The following is a 22672-nucleotide window of genomic DNA, read 5'->3' as shown; positions in this document are numbered from 1 at the left end:
CCTTTGTTCCCTTCTTTACCTCTCTGTACTTGTGATTGACCAGTTTGGTGATCATCTGCTGGGGTGCTCTCATGGCCCCTTGAGGATCCAGCATCATAATGCTTTAGTGTCTATTGTGCACCATGCCTTGCTCCAAGATTACCCTGGTGTTCTTAGGGAACAAGGCATTTCATCTGACCAATCTCGTCCTGGTGACATATACCACCCTGATTTCCATCTTGGTTGTCCTGCCTATTCATCTCTCCGTCAGGAATACCACTCAGTAAACTGTCATATATTCTGTTTCTTCTCAGGCTGGGGTGGCTGCTTCTGTTGGAGAGATAGTTAAAGACACTCAATTGTGACTGATAACGGAGGATATTTTATCCCTCTTGTATGTGAGACCTTTGGTGTTTGGTCACCATATGCCCTATCAACGGTTTGCCTCGAAAGTTTGCTAGGTGCCAACTTCTCCAGCAACTGTCTGTGGCTTTGTGGAGGTACAATGCGAAAATGATACTCTGCCAGTAATTGCTTACTGCTGAGGACGAATTTCCTGCTTTGACACTGGTTAAGTAAAGTATGTAGCTAGCTATTAATAAGTATATAGGTAGTAGTTAGGTAATAAATAGTAGTATATTACCAGTGCTTATACCGGTTCATTTTGTACATTGTATATAACTTTACTTTCATTAAAAAAAGAATAATCAATAATAATTATTGTTTACGCAATAAATTTTTTTTTCACGTGAGTGTTATATAAAGGGAAAAAGCACAAAATACAGCTACAATACAAACTACTCTACAACTAATTGATTGATGTGGCTTGATGATGAAATCATTACTAACCACATCCTATAAAGTAAGCATCTCTTTCGATTGCATCATGCTTTCACTGCGGCTACAGTGATTACGAAGTGCACTAAGCGGGTATAATCTGTGCTATAGTAGACTACTGGTGCACAACTTTATCGATATACTTTTACGTTTAACCAGGCATAGCTATTATTACGCAAATGAAGATATCGGCAAGTTTCATTAGTGGCTTACAATTTCAATCTTGAATGTCTCAGTTCCGATAAATTTATCGCTGTACTGAGTGAAACTCCTTTACGCGTCATAGTGCAAAACTATAATATAGTTATACAGACTTTCATTTTGCTTCCGTTTGAATTGAGTATTGAGTGAACCACGTGACACAATACGTTTAATATCGCAATACGCAAGTGTTCAAACAGAAGCAAAAAAGTCTGTATAGACTCTATATGCAATAATACAGCACGTGAAATTCTTAGCCTAAAGCTTAATTTAGCTACCTGTACATAGATCGCTGATTGGTCCAGCTGTTGCTTTGTACACTAAGTACAGTAGCTACGTTACCCATAGCTATACTGTATAAGTCAATTCCACTTCTTTGTGATATTCTCAAGCTGGAAGTTAGATGTCAGTGATGATTAGATAGTCATGAATAACCTGGGCCTACAGTTAAGTATAGCGATGTCTAATTCATCCTCTAGAGCATCCATTGCGCAGCAACAGGTACGGTTCCTCAGTAATGAGGATTACTAAGTAACAATAAAATTAATAGACAACTACATTGCTCACTTTATTAAGGTTTCTTTTAGGGAAAGATTCTGAGTGTGCTTCGGAGTCCATCATTTTAAATTATAAATCATATTATAGTATCTAAGTCTAAGATAGCATCTAAGATAGCTATCACATGATTGTAAACATTGAAACAGAAACCCTACCCACATGCATATTTTGTCAGAAATAATGGGTGTGACAGGAAATACTTTACCGCACCTCCTTTTACCAAAACGCTGACTCATACACAACATGTGGTTTTATTTTTATTGAGCAGTCAGTTAAGTCAGCAGGAAGAATAATGAAATCATAGGGTCTATATTATACTAAGAGACATTTCAATATCTGAGTGTTAAAAGAAAGAGTTTAATAGCTTAATAAAAGAGATTTGGAACAAGGGATCCACAACTCCGAAAAATCCTGTACAAGATTGCAAGATTTCAAGCATTTATAGAAAGATTTCAAGATTTCAGAGCATTTGAAATCTCTTAGATATCCTAATTAATAGCATCACGTGATACGAAGTATACGGAAATACGCGGAATTCCTTTTCAAGTTCTCTGTAAACTTGTAGGGATGCTGGACGGCATACGTGACGCTGCAAATACCGAAGTATACAAGAAATATACGGAACTTTACATCAATTTTCAGAGATTTCAAGTAACTGTCTATATAGTGTCCCAAGTTTATTTTGTCATAGATTCACAGCCTAGCTACTGCATAATATTATACCCTTGTCCTTATAGTTAATGGAGTATCACAGACAAGCAACTTGGGATTACTCAAGTGAAGTTTCACAATCACATGTGTAGTTGTATATTTTATATATCCATGCATTTTGCAGTCAAACTATTTTACCGATATCAAAAGTTCTAACTAAAACAGCATAATACAACCCCACTGACTACACAATACTTAGCTAAAAGCTACATTGAACTCTGAAGGTGTAAAGATCTGGTAAAGAGATTACCTATACCACAAGTTGAAGTTTACAAAATGGTAAAGTATGAGGAAATTGTTTCAGAAAAGGCAGTAAGAGTTTGCACAAATACCCGAATAGAGCAGTAACAAGATAATTCAGACTACTGACACTAGTAAGTATTATAGCATTATCTGCAGCTGTTCTATACCATATGCGTATTTTGTACCATACGCGTATGGTACATACCATATGCGTATACGCGTACGGTACAACCATACGCGTATGGTACGGAAAATCGTACCATCTGAGTATAGGCTATAGCTAACCTGCTTTGTATATATATCAAGCAGAAGGTTTTTACACTGTCGTACCTATTGACTATGCCGGATGGCACTCTGCTTTCATTTCTTTTTGGGGAAGAGGGAGTGGGAAGGGGTCCGGCTAGTCTCTTAGCAGTTTCTGTAATTCAGTCAAGATCGAGCTAGCTAGGTATATATACCTCTATAGAGCAATCATATTTTGGTCTGATTAGCTATTCTATTCTCTAGAACTGAGATGTATTTTGTAATTAAGATATAATTTGCTTTACTGCATGATGCAAACCCATACACTGTTAAAACTGAGGTGGTCATAGCACACTTAACCAGCAGTACACCCTTTGGGTGCAGGCACACTTTCAGGATATAGTGTGTGAAGCACACAAGACAAGCAGTGTGACTGTATATTAGTGTACATGGCATCCTTTATCATTTAGAGGTAGTAGGATGTATAGAAAAGCATCAATTTTTATGTGCTATAAATAAACTTATTTTGTGCTAAGCCATTACACAGACACACTACAATAAAATGTGTATTCGTGTATAATTATGTGGTATGCCCTAAATGTGCTGTACATAGCATGTACTCTTGTGGTGTATGTGATATGTAGGAGATGATTGTCCACATTTGTCCATTAGTTAGCAAATATGAACCCATTTGTCCATTAGTTAGCAAATGTGAACCATCATCTCCTACACATCACATACTTCAGTGAAGTATGTGATGTGTGTGTGTGCGTGATTTGCACAAAAACACATTTATTGTAGTGACAGTTCAAGTCGATGAACAAAGCCAGTATGTTTGTATCAATGAAGTAACCAATTTGCATCAACCAAGAGAAAAACTCTTGATTAACATTAACTCATAGAATTTCCATTAGATTAATCCAGTGAACAGTAGAGAGATGAAAAAGATAATCAGTGGGGGCCCATACATATCTTAAGGTAGCTTCAGCTGAGTGAAATTAAACCCACAATCAAACTCCAGGCTTGGTGATATAGGTTTATTATACATTTTGAAACAATGTTTCGGATTGGAAAGCAGTAAGTTGCTGACTGACTAATAGTGTTGTGTACTGTTTGTAGATTGTTGACATTCCAGGAATGTTACACCAATTGTGAAACTGCAGATGATGTAATATTTCACAATAATACTATGATGAGTGGTTGACTTTGATAATAAGCTGTCACATTCTACCCTTCTACTCCTGAATGCACAAGTGCTTTTTTTTCTCCACAGTAGAAATGCTATATATTAGTTTGAAAGTACACAAGCTGGTATACTATAGTAATGTATGTTCTTTAGAATAGTCAAGTTAATTATCTAGCTGTTGCATAGCAACCATATACACTGAAAACGCATTGTAAATTTTTATTTTTATTTCTTCTTCCACGCAGTACATTGTGGCTGCAATTGCTACACATATATTACTTCCTATTGGATTCATGATCCATTGTTTAATTGATATAATGAAAATTCAAAATCAGGCCATTATTACATAATGCTACTCCTCCTTCATACCTGTAATAGAGTTTATGATGTAATGTAATGATGTGACATGATGTAAATACTTGTAATATTAATATTGTGTGCTGTAGTTGTAAGAGTTATAGTTGTTATTGTGTGCTTTCAATTATTGATGAATAATATTATATACAGTGGTCTGTTCTGCTTATAAAAGATTTGCCCAAGAGCCTACACTTCCCTACAATTATAGAACAATACCCACAATATGTGATAGCAGCCATATTAATTAATTTGCATCCATTGGAAAATATAGCCAATTTTTTACGGTCACATTATAATATTATATGTATATTATTTCATTAAATATTTTATTCTATTGTTGTTACATAATCTATTGTTTAGCTTTAATTTGTTAGTACACTATAGCTTCCACTTAAAAATGGATATTTATGCCTGATGGCACGCACTAAAGGAGTGTTGAGCAGACAATTTTAATCAGATGAGCTTGAGAAGTACAATGTAATGATTGCTCAAACAGAGGAAGATCTGGAGAATTCTGATACAATAACATCGAGGGAGGTAGCAAAGAGATTTTACTGTAGAGAAAGCAATATTCCAGTTTGCAAATTAATGTAAATCTAGCTGTAGCGTAGCATTATTAGCATAATTAATTGCATGTGCAAAAAATTCTTTTTAAACTGAATCTTTGCTATTGAATGAGGCATGCACATTGCCTACTGCACTGTTAAAAATAAAGAGTAACCACCACTCTGAAGAGTTCCCAGTGTAGGGAGGATTTAACACCCCATGGAGAGTAACCAACACTCTGAAGAGAATAACCATTACTGTGAAGAGTAAGTGACACCACTATCAGAGCATGTGTTACTCCCCAGTTACTCCTTCAGAGTAATGGTTATTCTCCAGGGGTGTTAAATCCTCCCTACACTGGGAACTCCTTTAGAGTTGTGGTTACTCTTCATTTTAACAGTGTGAGGAAAACATAACATGGCAGAGATTTTATGGTGAGTTTATGAGTTCTAATGAATATTTCAGTAACGAATTTATGTATATATATATATTATCTGGCATTGTTTAATTGTTAAGTGTGTTGTAACCACTCACTACTTATTGTGGATGGGACAATGTGTTTAGCTACTCTAATTATCTGAATGTATAGCTATACTCTTTAAAGTTAACAATATCCACGTTAATTTGTGCTGTAGGTCCAGTGTGATGAATGTGAGTGGTGGTACTACTTACAGTATGTACAAACAAGAAAAGTACGCAAACATAAATTGGATCATCAAAAGAAGAAGAGTGTATATAATAGATAAAGATGCAAAGACAGTGAGGGGCCATGTTGCACAACTGATAACACTTACAAAGTTCATTTGTCAAGTTGTTAGCTTTGCACAAGCAGTGCAAAGCTAGAAATGCTTGTAAAGATAGCCCATTGTAGCTAGGTGATGGCAAGGCTAGAAGACACTGAGAAAAGGCATAATACGCATATGGTACGTACCATACGCGTATGCCTATACCGTACGCGTATGGTACGGAAAATCGTACCGTACTCGTATGGTACATACCATACGCGTACGGTACAAAATACGCATATTATGGTATTGAACATCTGCATTATAATTACACAATAATTGTGCAAATAGAAAGGCAGTAGATATGTAATACAGCCCAGATAAAAAACTTACAAAATCATGCAATATCTTGCAAGGTCGCATTAAATCTTGCAAGAATTGTGAAAGTAAAGGACCATTTTACTTGCACAAGTCAAATAATTAGTAATATTTATGCAATAATTTGATGCAAGATTAGCAAGATTCTTGCAATTTTTTTTACCTGGGAGTATTCGTGACTTAAAGATCATGGTACTTCATATACTAAACAATAATATGTGGTATAGACACATTCCTGCCTGCCATAGGAATAGAATCTGCAATCCATGAAGATTTATAACAGCGCTGTGATTATGACCAGTTGATCACTTTATTCACAAATTCTTGTGTGTAGCAGGACAGAGATTATACTATCAATCACCATCACTATGTTGGAATGATCAGAAGAGATTGTGATGTGTACATTATGACAAATATTTAATGTGGTAACATGTAATATCCTTCATAAGATTTGCATAGCATTATAAAGATGTCACTAGCAGTGACTAGTGAAGAAAGAATCTTATCACTACTTTTCGGACCTATGACAGGATGTGATATCAATTATATCATTCAGGTTAGCCTATTTTCACTGAACCTTCAATAATGATACGTAGAAGTATATACTACAAAATATTTTTTCATACTATGGACTACCGAGAATCATCACCTTTGTCAAGCAAATTAGGATACTTACATCCCTCTATGCAGGAGATTTTTAGGGTCATTTTATGACAAAGTATCAGACTTTCCTAGTAACCAAAATATTAACTATTAACCAAATTGCTAATAGCTTCATCTCCACATGTGCTGGTGTAAGTGGATGGTGAAAAACAATGATGTCAGTACAGGGGGAAGTTGTCCTAGTGGAAGGCAAGAAGAGATAAACTACAGTGATGCCAGTAACGCTTGCACTTCTGCCAATTTCTCCAATAATGAAATGAGCTACAAGAGGGTGTGTTGTAGAGCAACAGGATATCAGAAGGGATAAACAAATTCATTCTATGCATATTACAAGTTCAATCTAACGATTGATGGATACTATGCTGATAGACTACTGGTCACTTATGGTAGTTTGGACTTTCACTTTTGGAGGATTTGATAATCGTACAAGCTTCACTAATTGTCCATTATGTTGTTGGTGGAGGATCGGTTCCTCCCTCCTTTTGTGAGTACTAACTATTAAAGTGAATCAGGAGCTGCTGGAATTTTTACTTCAATGACCCATTGTGGGACGGATCTGGTTGCATCACTCGTAACTATTGTGATACCCCTACTCAACCACGGTTTTATTTGAAACAACTACAAGTGATATAGAAGCTAGACTTTTTAATCAAGGCACATTTGCTTTCAGATCTGTTGTGATTGACCAAATGGAATTATATATTCAGTAAACATGGTAGAGACAGTTGGTAGGTATTTACGTAGACATCCACATGTTCTTTTTGCTGTATGCTATGTACGTATGTGTTACAAATTTACATATACTAGAAAGTTGCTATGGATATACTTATGTACAAAGTTTTCTGTCTCTTACTCACCAGCTCCTTGCATGTAGACCAGGTACTTACTTGCTGTTTCTGGTGATTATTATAAATTAGCAAAACTGGTGCATTTTATTAGTCAATTTATGCTACGTATATTGTCAGCCCATTTCACAGCTAAATATAGCTATGTTACATACATAGCTAACTTATAGTGTTTATTGATTTGAATAAATCTGACAGGATGTTGAGAAGAAACCATGCACACCACCAATAACATGACAGTTTATATACCTAAACTTGCATTTTAAAGGAAGGTGGAAGATAGTGTGGGGATGTTCTACACTGTGAAGAAAGAGGAATATAAGATGGTATATCTAATAGCTTATACAAATAATCTCAGTATAGTCTTGCATTATACTAACTATCTTATACTTTAGTATCAACCCCATCTTATGTTATGGGAAACAGATTATACTTTAGTTTAATACACATTCTTTGTATGGCTTTGTTTACTTAACTATAAATGTGATAACTTTTTAGCTTCGCCATCTCATTATTCATGGACTTTTGTTTATACAGACAGTACGTGACTTAAGAATATCAAACAAAGTCATGATGATTTTATAATAAGTACACTTCTGTTAATCACTATAGCTAGCTTTGTTGTCATAATTTCATATGCACATATTTTCATACGCAAAGCATATAATACCAGAAAAATTAATTATTCAATCAATTCTTTCTAAGGGTCATACAAATCCAGATTTTCTTGCACAGTTAGCACACCTGCAAAAGTTCGTAGCAATGCTTGTTTAAAATTGAAGGGGTCAGTGGTGTGCGCATGCGTAGCATATACAATTAAGTCGCCATATTTGTTGCTATTGTTGTATCAAAGGTTGTAAATGTGAGTGGTCATCACGGTGTATCTCGCGGCCAGAGAGAGAGTATGCGCGATCGGCGCCATCGTCCAATGAGCCATGCTCCGCACGATGATAGTTATGGACCACAACTGTACATCCCTGCTGGCTGTAGTGGTGAAGTGCAGGGGCGGATCCAGGGGCGTTCAAAGGGTTCCATGGAACCCCCCTTTTGAAAGAGTCTCTCTCACTCGAGATACTCTAATAGAGCAGTCAAGATCAAAATACTCTAATAAAGCAGTCACAGTATTCTTTAAGAGGAGTAATGTAGCAAGCTATGAATGTAGTTATGAATCAGTAAGGAAATATAGTTGGTGAGGGCGTCTATGGTGAGGGGCAGCTATTGTCAGGAAATGGTGAACTTTTTTTTTGGTCTTTCACTTACAGCTAGGATGAAGTTGCAATTCTAGAGTGGAACCCCCCTTTTAAAAAGTCTGGATCCGCCCCTGAAGTGAAGGCATGGTGCACAATTCCTACGGTGGCAGTGATCAAAAACAGTTCTACTGAGATGAGTAAGTATTAGACAAAAATGATAGCTTGTACGATAGGATTAGTCGTATTAAATTGTTTATTGTGTATGTATGACAATGGCCTGTAAATGATTCAACTTTGGTGTTGCTGTGTACGTATTACATATTTTATACATGTTATCTCAGCTTATGGCGGATGACGAGAGGATACAGTTCATCAGCCATCAACAGTAAGAGTATGCATGATCTGGTCTTATGATTTTGTATTATCACCTAATCTTCAGAGGTGCAGTTTCTTGTCGGACCTCTTAGTTCTACAGGTTGTCAGTGTACAACATTTGCAGTGTTAGTTTCCTTCAATGGCAGCTGCTTCCTTTAAAGACTCTAACCACAACTAGAGGTCACCATCAAAGATTTCTGCAGTTGCCAACAAGGGTAGATGCTTATATGAACTCCTTCTTTCCTTTTACAATAAAATTATGGAACCAACTAGATGATCATATTATCCAAGCTCCATCTCTTGATTTATTTAACAATTATATAAATTTGTAAATAAGTAGCTAACTACATATATATGTACGAATATATACTCATGATTGAGTTTGTACATTAACAAATATATATATATATAACCATATAAGTGACCGGATCTGTGGAAACAGGACATAATCGCATATTCTTCGAACTGCTGGTTATTAAATATTTATAATCTACTTAGCCAAGTGTACCTACTGGCATAGTTTCAGCTTCATGTGCCAATAGCTTTGGGAGTTACAGCCCTCCAAAGCAGTGGCGGATCGGGATGCATGGGTTTCTGGGGTTTCGACAGAAACCCCCTTTTAAATTTAGCTCAGTGGCATGCAGTCTAAATACATATAAACATTGTTGCACTGACAATTTGTCATAGCAAACAATTATATCACTGTATTTCAGTAGCATGTATGCAGTTGCACTTCATTAACACCATTTATAGCTATTAAACCCTCAGCAACACTTCAGTTTTCATCTCCCACTGCATGCATTAAAAACGATCGAGATACTCCAATAGAGCAGTCAAGTAACTACTCTAATAGTAGTCTCGCGTGGCCAGACCGCTTTTTCTCCGTCTCGGCGCTTATCGATTAGAGATTATTAACGCCTACTCCGAAAAAGGGTCTGGTTCAGGAACTCATTTTCACACCCCAAGCAAGAGCTAGGGGTGTTTAATCAACTTTCGTCATAAAACGTATATTTCCTATTAAATGTCAAGCCACGTACGCACCAGAAATGCTGTGAACGATAGCCGGTAGAGTTGATGAGAGACACTGAGGCTGTTTTTCTATGGTTAAAAGGGTCACGGATCGATTCCTTGTGAAAACAAAAAGGCTAAAGGCGAACTGAGCAAGGAATCAACCCGTGTCCTTTTTAGCCTTAGAAAACCAGCTTCAGTGTCTCTCATCAACTCTACCGGCAATCGTTCATGGCATTTCCAGTGCGTACGTGGCTTGAACTGTAAAAGGAAGTATACGTTTTATGACGAAAGTTGATTAAACACCCCGAGCTCTTGCTTGGGGTGTGAAAACGAGTTTACGTATTGATTCTGGACCAGACCCTTTTTCGGAGTAGGCGCTTATAATCTCTAATCGATAAGCGCCGTGACGGAGAAAAAGCGGTCTGGCCACGCGAGACTACTCTAATAGAGCAATCAAAGCTACAGCTTGTGGTCACCATATTTGCTCTATAGTTAGCTATAGTGTTCACAGTTTAAAGCCTTTAAACTGTAAACACTATAGCTAATTATAGGGCATTGGATTTATTGCAATTGGTAGCTAACTGACTAAAAATAGTCTGAAATCCGATCTCAGAACTTCTAAAATCTCAAACTTTTCGGGAGAAATGTCATCAGATGCCTTAATTATTCAGCTACATCAACTTTCAGAAACCCCTTTGAAAAATCCTAGATCCGCCACTGCAAAGTAGCAACAACAGAAAAATCGATATGCACTGCAAAAAATAAATTACAGACGCTTACTGTAACTTTCCAACGGATTGAGGTACGGAGCTACACTTTTCACCATCGTGTTCGCCATGAACAGGGGAATCGATTATTGGGAACGTTTGTCGTTTACTCGCCCTTCTTCACTGCATACAAAGGCGAAATTCGTGAGGAAAATCGATCGCTTCGACACCAACGATGTACTTCTTTCACTGTAGAGCAGCTCATGTATTTTCGACCCCCATGAGTTTTCGGACGCGATATTTCCTAGAAGAGCAATGAGATCCGATCATTTATGGTACTATTATGAAGACCTATGACTATAACCTCCATGTATAAAATTTGAAAGGATTTGGTTATATCGTGTGGCTGCAGTGATCTTCGAAATCCACTGTCCAAAAAAATGGATGCTCGGACAAAGTAACGTTCGTTCGGACTCCTCCATCTCTACCCTTCCCATGCAACTTATATACTATTGTGTGGTAGTGATTGGTAGAGCTATCCTTGAGCTATCCCGTGATATAAGCAGATTAGATTTTTATCAGCTACAGTTGAAGCTATCGCCTTTTTCCCAGACGTGGTAACTTGACGAATCGTCGGACACAAAATTGCAATTATAATTCCGGACACAGCAAGTTATTTCGATTATTTAGGCATTTTTTGAGTTTAAGTATAGTACAAACTAAGAAACATTTGAAAACAGCTATTTAGGCACCTGTGTAGAGTGATTTTTTAATCAATTCGAGATGGAAATAGTAGCTACCTCATATAGCTACAATACATTAGGTCTAGGATAGCTACATAAAATTGCTCAAACTTAAAATAAGTTATACATTTGAACTTACTTGAGACAAAGGAGGTAAGAAATAAACCACAACAATGCACAGGAGGTCGCCACTGCTTTATCGCCTTAGTGACTGTTCTATTAGAGTATATTAATTTAACGCAGTTTTTAAACTGGTTTTCGCACTAATGCACCCTTAGATAGTCTGCATATGCATAAAATTATACTTTGGATGCAAATTATGAAGTTTAATTAATATAGCATTTAATATACTCTAATAGAACAGTCACTAAGGCTATAAAGCAGTGGCGACCTCCTGTGTATTGTTGTGGTTTATTTCTTACCTCCTTTGTCTCAAGTAAGTTCAAATATATAAAATTATTAAGTTTGAGCAATTTTATGTAGCTATTCTATATGGGGTGCCGTTTGTACCAAAATTGTGCAAAAATGCCTTATTTATAAACTATAACCATACTTTATAAATCAACGCACTACTTTATAAACCATGGACATATACTTTATAAATCATATGCATGATTTATAAACCATATACCTGATTTATAAATCATTGACTTACTTTATAAACTATAACATTGATTTATATAAATTATACATGTGATTTGTAAACTCTAACACTTATTTGTAAAGTATAAACACTGATTTATAAATTATAATATTAATTTATATATCAATGCACTACTTTATAAATCATGTGTATAGTTTATAAATCATGTGTATAGTTTATAAATCATACACATGATTTATAAATCAATAACATACTTTATGAAACGTACATGCATAATTTATAAATCATCATTATGATTTATAAATTGCACACGCCAGATTAATAAATCATAAGTATAGTTTACAAACCATCATCATGAGCGACTTAGTTTGGTTATTGTTGTATTTTATAAATCATTGTCGTACTTTATAAATTCAAAACATGCTTTACAAATCACATGTACAATATACTTTTGTAAACTAGCACTATGATATATAAATGAATAGTGTAATTTAGTAGCCAAACATTGTTGTCTAGTATCGATAGTCAGAATTCATATCAATATTACTTAGATATGCATCAAATGGAAAGCATTTGTGACATGTGATCCAGCTAGCACAGGATTTAGTACAAGCTTTGGCAGCTATTGTGAGCACTTGCACTAATGAGAGCAACCCGGCAAAGTGGAGTATCACCATTACCAATGCCTTTGCCAGTGGTTCCACCAATTATGCCACTATTGTCACTGGCTGGCTTGAGCCCAAATCCTATACCGTGTTAGAGTAGCCAGCAAGAGTGGCATAATTATTGGAATTACTGGCAGGGGAGTTACCCAAAATGATGACAGGGGCATTGGTAATGGTGATACTCCACTTTGCCGGGTTGCTCTCATTAGTGCAAGTGCTCACAATAGCTGCCAAAGCTTGTACTAAATCCTGTGCTAGCTGGATCACATGCCACAAATGCTTTCCATTTGATGCACATCTAAGTAATATTGATATGAATTCTGACTATCGATACTAAACAACAATGTATGGCTACTAAATTACACTATTCATTTATATATCACAGTGCAAGTTTGCAAAAGTAAATTGTACATGTGATTTGTAAAGTATGTTTTGAATTTATAAAGTACGACATTGATTTATAAAATACAACAATAACCAAACTAAGTCGCTCATGATGATGGTTTGTAAACTATACTTATGATTTATTAATCTGACGTGTGCAATTTATAAATCATAATGATGATTTATAAATTATGCATGTACGGTTCATAAAGTATGTTATTGATTTATAAATCATGTGTATGATTTATAAGCTATACACATGATTTATAAAGTAGTGCATTGATATATAAATTAATATTATAATTTATTAATCAGTGTTTATACTTTACAAATAAGTGTTAGAGTTTACAAATCACATGTATAATTTATATAAATCAATGTTATAGCTTATAAAGTACGTCAATGATTTACAAATCAGGTATATGGTTTATAAATCAGGTATATGGTTTATAAATCATGCATATGATTTATAAAGTATATGTCCATGATTTATAAAGTAGTGCATTGATTTATAAAGTATGGTTATAGTTTATAAATAAGGCATTTTTGCACAATTTCGGTACAAACGGCACCCCATAATTCTAGACCTGATGTATTGTAGCTATATGAGGTAGCTACTATTTCCATCTCGAATTGATAAAAAATCACTCTACACAGGTGCCTAAGTAGCTGTTTTCAAATGTTTCTTAGTTAGTACTATACTTAAACTCAAAAAATGCCAAAATAATCGAAATAACTTGCTGTGTCCGGAATTATAATTGCAATTTTGTGTCCGACGATTCGTCAAGTTACCACGTCTGGGAAAAAGGCGATAGCTGCAACTGTAGCTGATAAAAATCTAATCTGCTTATATCACGGGATAGCTCAAGGATAGCTCTACCAATCACTACCACACAATAGCATATAAGTTGCATGGAAAGGGTAGAGATGGAGGAGTCCGAACGAACGTTACTTTGTCCGAGCATCCATTTTTTTGGACAGTGGCTTTCGAAGGTCACTGCAGCCACACGATATAGCCAAATCCTTTCAAATTTTATACATAGAGGTTATAGTCATAGGTCTTCATAATAGTGCCATAAATGATCGGATCTCATTGCTCTTCTAGGAAATATCGCGTCCGAAGACTCATGGGGGTCGAAAATACATGAGCTGCTCTACGTGCCATCAATGACTGGAACAGTTTATCCAATCACATAGTTAATGCACCCACACTTGATGATTTTAAAAATTTTCTCGACAGTGGCTGGTCTACTTTTTTTCACAGGCAACAATGTATAAGTTGTTGCTTTTGATCACAAGCTAAAATTTTATAGTACTTACAGTTATTGAAGGTGTACTGACATAAGTGACATTACAGTTGTATTGCTATAAATCCAGGATAGGCATTATTGATTTTTTTTTATTCCTTATTACACTGTGAAAAAAAGAGGGATATAAGATGGTATTTCCAGTGGCTTATTGAATACAAAAAAGCTTGATATAACCTGTATTATACTAACAATCTCATGTAAGACTTTAGTTAATGTGTTAAACATACTGAAACCATATATGTGATGGTATAGTGTGGGCGTTATACTAGATATAAGCTATTTCAGGTAATGTGGTAAATAAACTGAAACCATATATGTAATAGTATAGTATGCATTATACTATCCTGAATGAGCTTAAATGGTGTAGCTTGGAGGTTAGAAGACAAGTAAGTAGACTGATGATGTTTTATAAGATATTGCAAGGTTCTGTCGCGCTAGAACTACCCTATGAGATATCTCTCATCGACACTGTTACTAGAGGGCACAATAGAAGATATCAAACACCTTTTTCAAGAATTGATATACACAAATTCAGTTTCTTCCCAGCTACTGTCAGATTGTGGAATAGTTCACCTGACTCAGTTGTTAATTTGGATTCCTTTGAGGCATTCCGTAGATCTGCTACTGATTTTTTAAACAAATTATAATTTATAATTCTTTTTATACTTAATAAGCCTTATCCGCAATTACGTCACAACGCGAAAATAACGCAAAAATGGCGAAAAGTGTGGGGGCCAAGTGGGATACTTTGTATGGAAGGGATAACGTTTCGAGATGTTCCACGTGAAGAAAGCATGAGAAAACTCTGGTGAGGCTTATTAACTATCTTACTATGTAGGGGCACGCATTTTCGTACTTCTCGAGTAGTCCTACGGTCTGCTTTTGGTTTCTTCCCAATGGCTCTCTGTATAAAAAGCCCCCACACTTTTCGCCATTTTTGCGTTGTGACGTAATTGCGGATAAGGCTCATTAACTACTTAACTTAACTACATACTATATTGCATGTATACTCTTTCAGAGTCCTGCAATTATTATAATAATAATAATAGGCATTCCAGCCCAATTTTTAAATTTTGGAAAAATGGACTTTTTATATGCTCAATAGATAGAGTAATGATTGCCGATCTCAGAAATATATAGTTTGTTGGGTTGGTATTAACTACTTTGGCATGCACAGTGCTTTAAAACTGAAAAAAGGTACATTTTTTCTCCGGGGCTCCCCATACATTTTAAAGGGAAAAATGGCACAATTGAATCAGGAAGCCATCTAGCAATCTGGACTGTCTTGAAACTGCAGTTGCTTCTAGCTGCAAGTTTGTACATGTAATGAGAGTAACTTCAGATGTTATCGGATCTCAACAATCTTTGTATGCTTTGTGGTGAGCAAACATGTTTCACCTACTGCACACTTCTCAATACAATGGTGTATACCCATAGGTAAGTGCCATATCTCAAGCAAGTAAAAACATCAAATTAACAACTTATAAAGGTAAACAACTAAAGTGGAGGTGCCACAATGATGCAACAATACCTAAGGTGGAGTTGTGGTTTCAATTACGGCGTTGTTATGCTGACTTTGAAGTGGTTTGTATTTTTGAGCTGATGACACAGCCACCAGAAAATTGCTCTGGAGCTGACAATCGCTAACCCGAGCGAAGTAACTACGCACTTTAAAGTAAGCACCAGTGACTACCCTCCACCCGACCCTATGTTTTTTAAAGTTTTAAAGTATTCTACATACATTACAAGGCTTGAAAAGATTACAAAACAACACAAAACTTACTTATATGTAACGCGCACGACAAAACTAAGATTTTCATGATGATCAGCGTGTTGACAAACCCCATAGCGATTTTCATCCTCATTGGAGCTCGGACTACGGAGCAATCCCAAGTTAAACGCGAGTTGTTGTTTTGTGCCAGGGTTCTATTGGGGAATATACGGAGAATTTTTTTATTTAAAAATCTCGGATACTGGAATGCCTAATAATAATACTAAAGTATAACATGAGTATAATACAGGGTTTATATTAAAGCTTATTTGTATTCAATAAGCCACTGGAAATACCATCGTATATCCTACCTTTCTCACAGTGTTGTTTTGTTCTGTTATGGATGTCTGTGACTGTTCAGTGTAACAGTTTTGATGACCTATTAGCATACAAATATACACAATGAAAAAGACAAAAACAATTGCAGTGCAGTCTAACCAACACAAACAACAAAATTGATTTCATTCAGTCCTAAGTAAGAAGAATAAGTGTATGCATGGAAGGAATCTAGAGATATTGCAATACTCTGATAGAGGTGTACCGATAATCGGATCGGCTATAATATCGGCCACCGATATGGCGTTAGTTTTTACCACCAATATCGGTATCGGTACAGAACAGCTGGAGGACCGATATCGCTACCGATATCGCTACCGATATTTATACAGTAACAATAGTTTGTATATAAACGGATTGTGCATTGGTTGTTCATGTGGCTCTTTAGTGCCAGTGGCTTTTGTTTACTGTGAAACAAGCGCTACGCTACGAGAAGCCATATAAATACACGTGATTCTAGTGTTTGTTGTTGCAAAGCTTATTACAGTCTTTACAAATGAAGCAGTTATAGAGTACCTTGTAATAAAAAGAAAGGTCACAGGATAACCAAGGAAACCTGCTATACCAGCTTTTTCACAAGCCATTAGAATGCGGAGTAATGCAGAAATATCCGTTTAAGGCTTCATGGGAGTATACATAAAAATGTTTGTGGGTGCCTAATTGTCTGGATTGCACAATAGAAACCCAAACTGTATACCACCACAGGCAGAGTATAGCAATGAATACATGCACATGTTGTTGTAGGGTAGGTAAATGTACACTTTTAACTATAATGCAAATATCGGATCGACTATCGGTTATCGGCTTCTTTTGGTGGCATCAATATCGGATATCGGTACATGCCAAAAACCGAGCCAAAAACCCATATCGGTACACCTCTATACTCTGATAGTGAGGCCAAAACTACTCTAATAGAACATTCATAGTGATCTATAACAATTATTTATTTGATGTAGGCATTAAAGAAAATGTAACACAGAACAAAGAAATTAAAGAATCATCAAGAACTCTTCAAATTTAATTTTTTTTTTAATCTTGAGATGAAAATGCATTTTTAATATGGTACAGATCAGATGCATGGCAGTGTCACCAAAATCAGAGGGACCCTGTTTAATATGATGTACATGTTTGTTCAATATTCTAAAATAATTATGGGCCAAAGATGTTGGATTATTGCAAGTATGTTTTTGTTTTACTTAATTACTCTTCTATTCTCTTGTTGCTGGCTGATCTGATATTTATATTAAAAAGGGTTTATTTCATAATTTATTTGTTATATTTGACTGCTTTATTTCACTGTAATTCATTTTATTATTGTGCAAAAAAAATTTCATGAGAAAAAGATCATGTAAAAATATATTCATATGATTTACATGAATGACTGCTCTATTAGAGTACTTTTGATCTTGTGTAATAATTTTCAAGAAAGAACTTTTTGTACAAGTTTTGGCATACGAAAATTATTTTACAATGAAAAAAAATTACGATAGATGATATTTAACACTACTCAAAAACATAGTGGTCATGCATATTAAGTCTTGACTTCAACTGTGTGTTTGAATACCCACAAAGAGGAGTGTAATGGTAACCTATGCCTCATCTTGTGACTTATAACTTACAATACAATACATTTAAGGTAAATACACATGTAGGGGGTACAATATTATAAATCAGTTACACAGAATTATCCTATAATGCACTAAATACACACACAGCTAAAAGAGAGTATCCACAGTATCATCGGCATTAGCTTTCTCCAGCATTTTTAGTATTTTATTAAAATCACCATCTCCACCTACAAAATGTAATTCATACATTCATGTCAGATAAACAATTATTTGTATACAAATACACTACACACTTGCACATTTACAATTTGTTATCAGAATGGTAATAAATATATGCTTATGTAAGAAGCAAAAAAGTGCAATAAATGATGACAAGAGTTAATATTATAAGTACACAGAAAAATTTAGAAATTTTCAACTAGAGTAGGGACCATAGCACATCGATAAAAAGTACTGAAACAAGTTGGAGTAGGCATGATATTAAATCACAGTAAAACAATAAGAAGTGTTATGTCCCTACTGTGCATTTCTATTATGGTATCTTGAGCATAGTAGGGATATTACACTTCTTATTGTTTTAATGTGACTTAATATCATGCCTACTCCAATTTGTTTCAGTACTTTTTATCGATGTGCTATGGTCCCTACTCTAATTGAAAATTCCAAATTTTTCTGTGTACTTGTTTGTTAACTTTTTTGTAAATAATCATTATGATTGGTGAACCCACGCATACCACATCTGAAATGGAGCCATGCGCCCCAGCAATATCAATTATAGTCCAAAAGGTGAAGTATCCATAACGCTTCGTTGTCTGCTATGCTCAACCCATTACACAGCATTCCCGTCCAAGAACTGTCCGAAAAGCACCTCTGCAATCCACGCATATACTAAAAAAAAGAAATGGTGCCGCGTGCCCCAGTTATATTAATAATAATTATTATCCTCTGAAAAGTGAAGTGTCCAGTACGTTTCGTTGTCTGCTATGTTCAACCCGTTACACAGCAGTACAAATCAAGAACTGTTCAAAAAGCACCTCTGCAATCAAAATAGCCACTACAAAAAATACGGACGGTTTTTGATACGAAGGGAAGCCATCACGTGCTACCACCAAATTGACACTTTTCGCTGTCAGCAAAGATGAATGGGACACAAAGGAGGACACTGGTAAGTCCAAAGAATGCATTGTATGTACTACAGTATGTCAAAAGGCACCAGTCGGGCCGAAGCGACGTCGAACAGTGAAAAAATTAAGCCTGTAGCCTTAGCCGTTATCAAGTTACGCTTGTCTGAAGAAATCAAGCAGTCAGCCAGTCAGTAGAAAATTCCGTTAAATAAATTATTTTTAAAATTCCATAGCAACTTATTGAAAGCATTTCGGGTCGATCTGAAGGCTGTTTTGGGCTTAGTTTTACCCAACCAATACTGCCTCATCATCATCAGGGAAAATTGAAGCTGTTTTGGGTGATATTTTTCTGTGGGCCATGCCTACTCCTTTGTGGTTCCTACTATACAGTTACTATCGTACTGTATGATACTATCGTACTGTATGATACTATCGTACTGTATGAATATGATACAGAAATCTGTCCTTCACAGTAATAATATATATAACCAAACTGGTGTTTTCAAACATACCGCATAGTAAAAAATTATACTGTATTATGTTGATATATTGTGTTCCAGTTTACTCATAGCAAAAATTGCAGTACATAATTATACATGCACAGCTTACATTGATGTTCATTGTATACATAATATTATAGTGTTTGTTAAACAGGAGCTGCATACAATTCAAAGTAAAAATAGTGCATAGCACAGGGTACATTAATAGGAGTCTACATTAGTGCTGGGCAGTATTGAAAAATAGCAAACGGTATACCTTCCATAAAAAGTATAATGCTATTACTAAATATCACGGTATTAATGTAAAAGCCATTGGTAATAAAGTAACTGCCATTTACAACAACAAAAGCACCGAATACCCACAGTAGCTCAGCAAACCTCAGGTACAAATTGCCACAAACAAACTTGTTTACATATAGTTTGGTTAGTTGACTACATCAGCACCTGCCTACAAACATTGCCACATGTCTGGTTACCTTTTAAATACGGGATGAAAGAAGCCCACAGGGAGACCATAGTTCACAGACAGTATGGCAGTATTAAAAAAAGGAAAACAGGCGGTATCAAAACCGGTATGACTTAAATATCACACATTACTAACAATACTGGTATATCTCCCAGCTCTAGTCTACATATGTGACTGGGCCTGCAAAAATAGGGTAGAGGGCACATGATTTTTTGTCTATTTTTTCAAACTTTCATCACTCATAACCTTTTTACCATTATGCTACTGTATGGCGATGCCATTTTCAGCTCTTAGTAAGCATTTAATTTACTTTATGATGCAAGTTACAGAATGCAAATAATTATTCTGTTCCAGTACTGAGATATGACCTGTAGAGTGACGGGGTGTAGTTTATACCCACATGCCCTATTTTCACAGGCCTGGTAACATATTTGTGTACAAAAAAGGTATACGGGATTCTACTTTTACTATCCATCACTTGTATTGACATAAGAAGTGCAAGTTTCCATTAATTTTATCTGCAGTATGTACAAGTCACATGTTCACACATACTGTACAGCAGCTAAACAATAGTGACGCACCGATACCGATACTAGTATCGGTATTGGCCCTATTTTGGCGGTATCGGACTTGTATCAGTAAAGCTATAAATGCCCGATACCAACCAATACTTTAAATGACATCATTTAATTACTTATCAAGATGGAATCTTACATAGCGCATTCACCCGAGTTGAACAAAAGCTGTATAAGCCATGAATTCCTTAAAAGAAACCAACTACTAGCATTATTAGTACAGTGGAAACTGAAGTAAGCCACGAAATAAGAATCACTGAAGCCATAAACTATTACCTTTGCATAATTGATAGCCACAAAACCAGCAAACTACAGTTGATGGGATTAGCAAATGAGTTTAGCAAGTTAAATCACTAGCCCTTTTTTTGTGAGAAATGCTTTCGGAGCAAAGTATCGGATCGGTATCGACCATTTCCAGCCTCAAATGTATCAGTATCGGATCGGTAGTGAAAAAGTGGTATCGGTGCATCACTATAAACAAACTCAGTAAGAGAAAATTGCATAGTATCTCACATGGGTGTGTAATATACTGTATGAAAAATTGTAAAAATCTAAACAAAATAATATTTTGATCTTCAAAAGTTAACTACGTGTATCTTTATGATAAAGATTAAGGCACATTTTGATGCTATAGGCTGTAGATAAGAAGCAATACACATGTATGTTGTACCTGTAAATTTACCTTCTGCAGTTGTAAATAATGGATTTTCAGTGGATTTTGCACCTTCAACATACATCCAATCAGCATGCTGCAATTCAGTATTCATCGGATCAGGGAAGTCCTTTTCCCACTCAGAATATGTCCAATCTAATCCAAAACACTCTCAGTAAATTCCTTTATACATAGCTAGTACTGTTTGTGCTAGTCTATTTTGCAATACTGTATCTCAGGGATATCATACAATAATATGATAGTGCTGTATAGTAGGAACCACAATGGTTTGGGTGTGGCCTATGAAAAACACCCAAAACTAGGCCTACACCTAATATGCCAGCATAATGCCAGCATAATTTTGAGAATAATAGGTCACCAATTTCATGAGAATAATTCCAGAATAATAGGATGGTTACAGGAATAATTTTAGAATTATCAGACATCCACGGGAATAATCAGTGGAATTAAGAGGCATACCTCTTCTTGATTAGCTAGATGAACAAACTAAGCTACTAAGAATGATAGATAGCTGGCGTTATTATACGAGATAGCTGGCATTATTATATGAGTGCTGGCTGAAAGGGGCTGCCTCTAAAAGATCGCTAAACTCTATATAATAAATGCTCAAATACTCTAATAGAGCAGTCAGATCGTTTCATGTTAACAATCTGCAGACAGCATCAGGGATTTAATTGCAGGATTATCTGCAATTCTGAAACTTGTACATCTTATACCAGTGAATTTCTTCAAGTCTTTCAAAAGACATATTGATATCATTATCCACTAAACTTAGCATGTAGTAATAGCTCTAGCTTTAATACACTGATAATTGAAAACTCTATAATTATTACTCCCAATAGCCATTTTAAGCCTGTCGTAATGGCTATAACAATTATGTGTAAAGTTGAATGCTTCGTTTATGGCTAGCTATTGATTAATTCTACTTCTTGTATCAGCATCTTGAGCACTAAGCGACTATAGCTACAGAAACTAAATGAGCATTATTATGGAATAATAGGTTAGATACAAGAATAAAAAAAGAATAATAGGAGAAATTTTTGGAAAGAATAATGGGTAAAATTTTGAGCATATTAGGCTCAGCCCTACCAAAAACCAGCCTCAATTTTGCCCTGACAACAATGAGGCAGTATTGGTTGGGTAAAACTAGGCCTAAAAAGCCTTCAGGTTTGACCCAAATTGCTTTCAACAAGTTGCT

The 22672-nt window shown here is 35.6% G+C and overlaps 2 protein-coding genes and 1 long non-coding RNA gene across 5 annotated transcripts in view; 1 reads left to right on the top strand and 2 right to left on the bottom strand.

Moving 5' to 3' along the window:
* Positions 1 to 1718, bottom strand: part of LOC136238102 (uncharacterized) — a 123531-nt gene extending 121813 nt beyond the window's left edge. The window contains exon 1 of the mRNA XM_066028434.1: positions 1585 to 1718. Within this exon, the coding sequence (XP_065884506.1) occupies positions 1585 to 1638 (54 nt within the window). The 5' untranslated portion in view covers positions 1639 to 1718. The remainder of the gene's footprint in view (positions 1 to 1584) is intronic.
* Positions 1719 to 8716: 6998 nt separating this feature from the next.
* LOC136251257 (uncharacterized) lies at positions 8717 to 9383 on the top strand. 2 transcript variants are annotated; one of them, XR_010698990.1, is made up of 3 exons: positions 8717 to 8859; positions 9004 to 9047; positions 9102 to 9383. It is a non-coding gene; the product is annotated as an uncharacterized lncRNA (long non-coding RNA). The 2 variants fall into 2 exon arrangements; XR_010698988.1 differs by having other exon boundaries at positions 9004 to 9053.
* Positions 9384 to 18169: 8786 nt separating this feature from the next.
* The window catches only part of LOC136238086 (uncharacterized), a 124345-nt gene continuing 119842 nt past the window's right edge, over positions 18170 to 22672 (bottom strand). For both annotated transcript variants that reach the window (XM_066028416.1, XM_066028424.1), the window contains 2 exons: positions 21484 to 21609; positions 18170 to 18363 (listed from right to left, as the gene is read on the bottom strand). In XM_066028416.1, the coding sequence (XP_065884488.1) occupies positions 18284 to 18363; positions 21484 to 21609 (206 nt within the window). In that variant the 3' untranslated portion in view covers positions 18170 to 18283. The remainder of the gene's footprint in view (positions 18364 to 21483; positions 21610 to 22672) is intronic.

This window comes from Dysidea avara, chromosome 1 (genome assembly GCF_963678975.1).
Source record: "Dysidea avara chromosome 1, odDysAvar1.4, whole genome shotgun sequence".
NCBI lineage: Eukaryota > Metazoa > Porifera > Demospongiae > Dictyoceratida > Dysideidae > Dysidea > Dysidea avara.
The sequence above is the reverse complement of the archived record's forward strand: the minus strand, read 5'-3'. Positions and strand labels throughout refer to the sequence as shown.